This window comes from Etheostoma cragini, chromosome 3 (assembly GCF_013103735.1).
Source record: "Etheostoma cragini isolate CJK2018 chromosome 3, CSU_Ecrag_1.0, whole genome shotgun sequence".
Classification (NCBI taxonomy): domain Eukaryota; kingdom Metazoa; phylum Chordata; class Actinopteri; order Perciformes; family Percidae; genus Etheostoma; species Etheostoma cragini.
In genome coordinates this window covers 14,449,494-14,457,768 of record NC_048409.1, presented here as the reverse complement: position 1 = coordinate 14,457,768, position 8,275 = coordinate 14,449,494, and the positions used below count along the sequence as shown (strand labels likewise).

The following is an 8,275-nucleotide window of genomic DNA, read 5'->3' as shown; positions in this document are numbered from 1 at the left end:
TGTATCCGTGTCACATTGTCATTAGGCTCTGAGCCCCCCTAAAGGTCTGATCCTAGAATCGCCCCTGACAATGCCTGATAGGACCAATAGAGTGCAATTTGTATTAAAAAAAAAGAAATTAAAAAAAAAAAATGTTACATTACATAATAGGTTAATGGCATTGTAAACAAGTTGTGTGGGCGTTTCATGGTGCTGATTCCTTGGAAGAGACTGCCACAAAGGCTGACATGTAGACAAACCAGATCATCCTCCCACTGTGTGCATGGGATGAAAACAGAGAGTGACGATGATTGATGATTCATTTTTAACTGCATAAGGCAACCCTTAGTTGGTATTAATTTACCTTCTAAGTACCAGCATGTTACTACACAAGAACAAAAACGTTTAGTTTAAAAAAAAAAGTAGAAAAAAGAAGAAGCCAGTTTTCAGTTCTGACTTATTTATCTAATAATCATTTAGAGACTCCGAAAAAAAAAGAAATGAGGAAAAAAAGGACTTTGAGGGCTTACCAAAAAGGTTATACAAAGTAATTGAAACCAGTGTCATAACCATGTTTTTAAATGTGTAAATGTGAGTAAAACAAAAAGAAAAAGGATGTTGACATTGGACAGACTGTATACAGAGAATATAGAGAATGGACAAAGTGACGGATCATTTATCAACTAGAACTAACCATTATGATGATAATGATGATGATAATATTGTATTTTGGTTGATGTCTAATTGTTTCTCTGGTGTATTCTTCATGGGAGAACTGTTCACATTATTTAAAAGGAGATATCTTACATGACCTCCATGCAAGCAAAGTAAACTGTTTGTTACACATTATCTACTTTTAGGATTTGCGGTTTTATTCTATTTCTCGGGTGCCATTTTCTAATTCTAGGCCAACTTTGGCTAGTTGACGAGGATCAGATTAATCAATAAAAATTTACTTTTCAAAGTGCCCCTATTATGCTTTTTGGGGATTTTGCCATCTCTTAGTCAGTTATGTAGTTTTTTGTGGAAGATGTGTAAAGTTTTTTTAAAAAAAATAGCTTTCTCTCCCACAGACAGCACTTTTTCTCAACTCTTTGGCTCAACCACATTCCTTTTTAAAATTCCTCAATTAGCAAGGTCATCAATCTAAAATGCCAGCCCAGTTTTTCATATACATAGGGGCCCCCTAAGAAAGCACAGGGCCGGAATTCCTAAATCTGATCTGCTAGAGCTAGGTTTAGGCATGGGGAGTGAGCATTGGTTAGGGTTAGAAGAAATGGTGATCTAGAAGTATTAAGTTTAGAAATCGTAAATAACACTTTCAAAGTGAAATGGTTAATCAATTTGAAAACAGAGCAGCATGTGGAATGCTTTCCCTAAATATATACTTGGTTTACTTAGTGGAGTAAAGTTTCTGCTAAAATGTGACTACAAAATTAATAGATTACCTGTAAAGTTATCAAATTTTCATTAACAACCTCTGCAGGCCTGGAAATTAATTTACGAATATTATTTTTCACAAGCCAATAGCTACAAAAACTACATTTGGAATAACAAAAATGTGAATCAATAAAAAAAAAAAATCTCTGTATTATTGAAAGTGGATTGATAATGCTACTGGATTGGTAAACAACTCCTTAATGCTCCTCTCCAAATTCTGCTTACCAGTCAAGCCAACAGAATATGCCATATTTGTTGTTGCTGTGCCAAGGAATGTGCTGCAGCTTCTTGGCAGTTTAGTAATTGAAATTTCAATGATCAATCCATTTAATAGTGCTATATTCTTTGGAGGAGTTGACATAACCAAGAAAAACTAACAATAGGTATGATAACAAGATGTAACTCTGCCCTTAGGAAGAATCTTATGGGATTCACTTTATGGACAATTGAATTGGTAAAAAAAAAGAATCAGGTTAATTGGAGATGAATTATGTCTTAATAACAAAGTTAAATAGGTTTCTTTTAAAATTGTGCACAAAATATATCCAGCAAAAAGACATTAGAGAGATTTAAACTTGATATTAAATATTCTTGCACTTACTTGCAATTGTTCTTCACTTGTATAGGCTACTAGAATATTTTGGGTTGATGTTGCACATCTTATAAGAAGGAAAACTGGGCAATCAATTCAATTTTAGGATGAAGATATTCTTATTTGTTTTAAAGCTAATAAGATGGATAAAGATATTATGTTTTTGTTGTTGGGACAATTCCACATTCACAAGAAGAAATGGGCGGACAGAATGGTGCAACAAAGAGGGAGAGAGATGCAGGGCTGCAGCCGGAAGAGGTCTCTACTTGGCGTTTGTTTGCGGCCTACCCCACTGGGCACATTTTACAAAAAAGGGGGCACGGTTTCAAAAACTATCCGCACAGAGCGTACTTTAACAGTCTAACTCTAAAGCCGCAGGTTTACCCATTGCCGCCCGACTGCAGCTCTGCTTAAAGTGGCCGTTTGACAAAATATGCAGTTCACCTCTTCGTCCAGAAGGGGTTGCTGAGTTCACGCTTATTAAACCTCAGCAGAGACACTTCAGCTTGCTCTTTGGCCACAGTATCGCTTCCTTTATTCAGCTAAGCTAATTGATTCAATGTAAACCTTTTTCTAGCAAACAAAAATTCTAGCAGCGTAAACAAACTCCATAAGCTAGCTAGCTAGCTAGCTAATGATTCACGGCTAACGGTAGCCTATAGAGCAACGTGATGTGTGTGCAGACCATAGACTGTGGCTCAAATTCTCTGAAAGTAAAGTAAGTTAGCTAGCTACGTTACCACTGTTAATGTTTAGCGTTACAGTTCGACATGGACGAGCTGGACACCGCTGCGATCCTTCCCGGCGATGTGTTCAACGCCACATCCACGGACGATGAAACCACCGACTCGTGTGTTCACAAAGAGGAGGAGGCTGATGTACCGACCACCCGCTGCAGACGACCACCGTTTACATGCTCGTCGCCGGTTTCCGTGGAGCCAGTGTTGTTTCTCTCCATGTTTTCTCTGGCCTTGCAGTCGCCTCTTTCCACTCAGTATCTGTGGGACCGCATCAGCGAGGACCTCGGATACAACGGCTCCAAGAGTTCGGAGTGCAACAACGGCTCTGTGCCCACTGACCCTCTTCAAACGGTAGCAAGCTAGCTAGTCAACGTCTTTTAATAGTTATTTCAAAAATACTCACGTCAGTCATATTTCTGCTGCTGTTAGTCAAATTGCTCACTTCATCTGAATCAGAAATGCATCACATTTGTTACTAAAGCAGGTTTTCACTTCCAAGGAATATGCCATGGTGTATTGGGGTGGTAACGTAGCGTTAAAGTAACTGCTACAGTCAAGAACAAACATACAGAACAGATGTATTACAATAAAACTATATAAAAAGACACTATGACAAAATAACAGCTATTTACAACTGCTTTTAGGAGGGCCTTACATATTTAAAGGCACCATATACCTGTCATCTGTTTACTGTAATTTAATCCAACCTGCCGAACAGCCATGTTAACGGTTTTGTTGGTTAGCAAGGTAGTTAAAAGGCTAATCCTGTTGTTTCTCCTGATAGCTAACGTTAGCTGTGTTGATCATCAACTATCAGAGGGAGGAGAAAACTTAAAACTGTGGTCCAAGGAAATGCTGATTTTCCTCTGTAGTCTAAGGACAGGTGTTACATGGTCACCCTTTAAAAAAATGGTCTGTGCCTAAAATGCAGGTGCATAGGTTAAAAAAAGAACTGCGATGTGGATTGAGCAATTATGACAAAGAGGAACAGCAGTCACAGGTTGAAACTAAGCCACAGGGAAATGGTGAACATGCGCAATTTAAATGGGTTAACTGATGCTTTAAATGAGAACTTTTAGAAGTGGTAAGTTGGATAGATAGATCAGCAGTTTTTCATTCTTGTTCACCGGATTCTTGACATATGTGTCATAACATGTAGTTAGGGACAAATTAACATGTAGCATGTAAGGTAAATGCCATTAAAGGTAGGATAGGATACCAACCAGTAAGAACTTGAGTCTCTTAATCTTATGATTTCCGCTGATAAATGTGGCTTACCGGGTTACACTGCAATTTTTGTTGTTGTTGCAGGAGGTGGAAACCTTGACAGCCCACTGGAACCTTTACATCAGTCTTGGGGGCTTTTCTATAGGCCTGTTGGTGGTGCCTCTCCTGGGCTCATGGAGCGACCTTGCCGGGCGCAGACCTGTCCTTATCATCCCCAACCTAGGCCTTGCCCTCCAAGCAGTGGTTTACCTAGTGGTGATGTATCTGAAGCTGCCTGTGGTCTACTTTTTAGTAGGCAGGATGCTTAGTGGCCTTTCAGGTGATTTCAACGCCATCCTGGCAGGCTGCTTTGCATATGTGGCTGATACCAGCGACAGAAGGTCCCGCACCTTTAGGGTGGCAGTCTTGGAGGCTTGTCTGGGCCTAGCAGGAATGCTAGCCAGCATCATCGGAGGGCAGTGGCGGCGGGCACAAGGGTAAGAAATGTGGCTTATTGCACAGTCACATGACTAAAAAATGTCATTCATACCAGTTTACTCAATATATTGCTATCTAAATTGGTCATCATTACCATTATATTTGTTTGCCTGTATTTAGGTACATCAACCCCTTCTGGCTGGTCCTGGCCACTAACTTGGCTTCGGCTCTGTACGCTTACCTGTTTGTCCGTGAGTCTGTCCTGCCAGACCCAAGTGCCAAGCTCCTCACCTCTCGCCATTACAAAGCTGTGTGGCACCTCTTCTCAACAGGAGGGAGTAACAGTGAGGCTGATAGAGGATTTCACAGATGCAAGTTGTGGTTGTACACACTGTGTTTCTTTCTGGTGGTGACTGTACACTTCGGCAGCATGGAGTTGTATGTGCTGTATGAGCTGAGCTCACCGCTGTGCTGGGGGCCAGCCCTCATTGGCTACGGATCAGCCGCTCAGCACCTGGCCTACCTCAGCAGTCTGCTGGGGCTGAAGATCATGCAGCGCTGCCTGGAAGACTCCTGGGTGGCTCTCGTGGGTCTGGCTTCCAATATCATCGGGCTGGTTGTCTTCTCTGTCGCTGACACCATCCAGCTCATGTTCACAGGTGAGAGAATCTAGAGTGATTTAGTGATCTCCAGATGCTTTGTTTTTGACAGATCTATTTTTGAAAATAATTTGAGTGGCTAATACTATGGGTTTCTGTCTAAAATATGTCTATTCATAAACAAAAGCGAAGTCAAAACAACTGAGATGACTATATCTATGACATAAGTATGGTTATATTAATTAAATATCCATTTAGTGGCATTACACTGAAATTGAATATGCCCTACGGTGCTTTGCTGCATGTCATTCCACCCTCTCTCTCTCTCTCTCTTTCTCTCTCTCTCTCTCTCTCTCTCTCTCTCTCTCTCTCTCTCTCTCTCTCTCTTTCCCCCCTTAATGTCTTCAGCTGTCCTGTCAATATAGGTCTAAAAAGAATTGTTAATTGGTTTGTCACCAGGTTATGGTCTGTGTTTCCTCTTCATGGCTGCAACCCCTGTGCTCAGGTCCAAACTTTCCAAGTTGGTGGACCCATCGGAACAAGGTCAGCTACTGAACATGCACAAATACTAATGTTTTAGGACATGTTTTAGTAACAGATTGTTTTTAACACCGCAAACTGTGCAATGTTTTCAAGATGTGAGAATTGTATTTGTGCCAAATGGTCAGCATACGTATTGAAACGAGAGCTAGCTCAGTATGTCAGCTGTGTAGTCAGTACATTTTAATTGTTCTACTTAGAGCGGTATTATATTGCTCGGTGCAGTTGCACGTGTCCCTTTGTCACGAGGGACTGCTTGTGTCCTGCAGGTTGTGTACATAATTGTGTGTTTGTACTTTCTCCTAGGTGCCCTGTTTGCATCTGTTGCCTGTGTGCAGAGCTTATGTTTTCTGGTTGGCAGTGGCATCTTCAACTCTCTCTACCCAGCCACACTGCACTTCATGAAGGGCTTCCCCTTCCTCTTTGCTGCCATCATCCTCTTCATCCCCACTGGAATTATTGGGTGAGTCTTGCCTCATTGGCTAAATCCAACTTTTTGTTGTTGTTTTCTTATTAGGTAATTCTAGTTCCAAAAGCAACGCATTTCCAACAAGCACAGTACAAAAAAATCAATATCCACTCTTTTTAAGATGAGCTGAATAAATTATTTCATGTTTATCTTTCTAGGACCCTGCAATGTTTAGACCAGAGGAGAGACCACAGAGACTCCACAGCATCCTGACCTGATGAGAGGTCAGAGGGCAGGAACCTGTCCGAGAGTTAAAGTGCTTCCTGGTGTCAGTCTATGAGGGGAGCAGCATCGTGTCCATCTGTGGTGCTGGGAAACCCTTTGATCTGGCCCAGCTGACTGTTGTTAACTAGCTCAGCGATGGAACCCTTCCTTGTCACACTAAAGTAATGAGGACCAGAGGATGAAGAATCAACTTCCTGACTGACATGACTGTAAAACCTTCTTTGTCTTAATAATGAGATAATGGAGACTTTGGGCTTTGTAAAACCTATGCTGGCCCTAAAAAGTCACCACAACCTTGGATGTTTTATCACAACATTCATTCAAATGGTGTAACAAACAAGGTTAGATACAAGCTTTCATTTTGTGAATTAAAACATTTTCAATACAGTGTAATGAGTGCCAAAGAATGTACCTTGCATTTACACTTTGAATGTATTAATAATAATGAATAACTAATGGCACACTACATGTTAAGGTACATATATGACCTAGTTTTGATTTGAGAAATGTTTAAGATCTACAAAAATCATTTATTGAGATTTCAGAAGATCACATACACTGAGTGAAGCTTGTATTTTTTAGAAAATACGTGATTTTTTTGATAATGAACCATCCTAAACTTATTACATTTTGGAACAAATACAAATTGGGAGCCACAAGAAAATCAGTCTATTTTCAGCCACCACACCCTTATCCTATCTATTTACCTCTATGTAGTCTTTAAAAGTTATTTTACTGCATTACAATCCAGAGGCAAATGTTGTATTTTTTACTAATTGTTTATATAAGTTACTAATTAAATTGCGTTTAGCTATGTTTTTTAATATAGGTTCAGATTAGATTAGATTTACTCTAACCCCATGGCGTTAGGGTTATAATTCACAAGCTACTGAACAGTACATAAAGTAGCCCCACCTTTACCAGCTGCAGCATGAAGGGGATGTACACTTTAATGAGTCTGTTTATTAAGTAATAATAATCCATTAATATAAGCACTTTTACTTTTGGTATTTTAAGTATGATTGTACTTTTACCAGAGTAACATTTTAACTTTTACATTGCTACTTTAGGTAACCGTTTTATTTACTTCTTCCACTACTGTCTGTTTTTGCAGGGCTATCCTAAATCTGTTAGTGGAAGTTATGTAGAACCCTTAAACTGTGAAGATATTATCTGAAATTCATGATATCACAATATGCAGAAATATCATCTGTGCCAAACATGTCCAAACCCAACTATCAGTAATCCACAGCAGAGAGTGAAACTGTAGTTGCAGCCAGGGACTACCGAGTTCTACAACGACCCTCCTCCCAACATAGGCTAAACTCCCCGAGGAGTCCCCTCCCACCACCACAAACAACACTGGATAGTCCCAGAGCACAGGCCCACAGCCAACATACACACAGGGGTCAGGTCCTAGATCGACAGTGAGGCAACAAGAGCTGCCAAATCAGCTTTAAAATGCACAAAGGGAAGTTTAGGGGTTAAATGGAGGATTAACCCTGCTTCTGTGAATTGATCAGCAGATTACTTTCCAAAATATCCTTCAAACCTTTGTGTAACAAATCCTGACTCACTGTTCATTCTTTGTTGTCATCAGTTGTGCAATAGTTATAAGTTGCAATCGTTTTATTTATGGGATTGCAACTGGAACGTTTTGGATTGTTTGTTAAAAAGACGATTCAGTTTGTCTCTGTTAACATGTCACATGGGATAAAGTGAAGGTCAGACAAACAATTTCACATTTAAATTGTTTACATTCTTACATTTCACCATGTCTCAAATTGTTTGTTTTATACTGAGCACATTAAAAAAACATAATAAAAATCAATCCTGTGTTACTATTTAAAATTTAAAAGTGTATGTTATGATTTTAATTACTGGTATGAGGATATTAGAGGCAAAATATGTGAAGGTAAGATCAGATAAAAACCCTGCAGAATAGCAGTTGCCTTCAGGCTTCAGTAATATAAATGTATAGAATATTATGTGAGCCAATGCATCTTTTGATTGAGTTTTGACTTTGCATGTTAAAACGTGATCTGCC

General features: G+C 39.6%; 1 protein-coding gene across 1 annotated transcript; it reads left to right on the top strand.

Annotated features, from left to right (window-relative positions):
* Nucleotides 1-2,375: 2,375 nt before the first annotated feature.
* slc46a1 (solute carrier family 46 member 1) lies at nucleotides 2,376-6,702 on the top strand. Its single transcript, XM_034865399.1, has 6 exons — nucleotides 2,376-3,102; nucleotides 4,063-4,454; nucleotides 4,576-5,054; nucleotides 5,454-5,537; nucleotides 5,841-5,997; nucleotides 6,162-6,702. The coding sequence occupies exons 1-6, from the start codon at nucleotides 2,782-2,784 to the stop codon at nucleotides 6,214-6,216; spliced, it is 1,488 nt and encodes a 495-aa protein (XP_034721290.1). The 5' UTR covers nucleotides 2,376-2,781; the 3' UTR covers nucleotides 6,217-6,702.
* The last annotated feature ends 1,573 nt before the right edge of the window (nucleotides 6,703-8,275 follow it).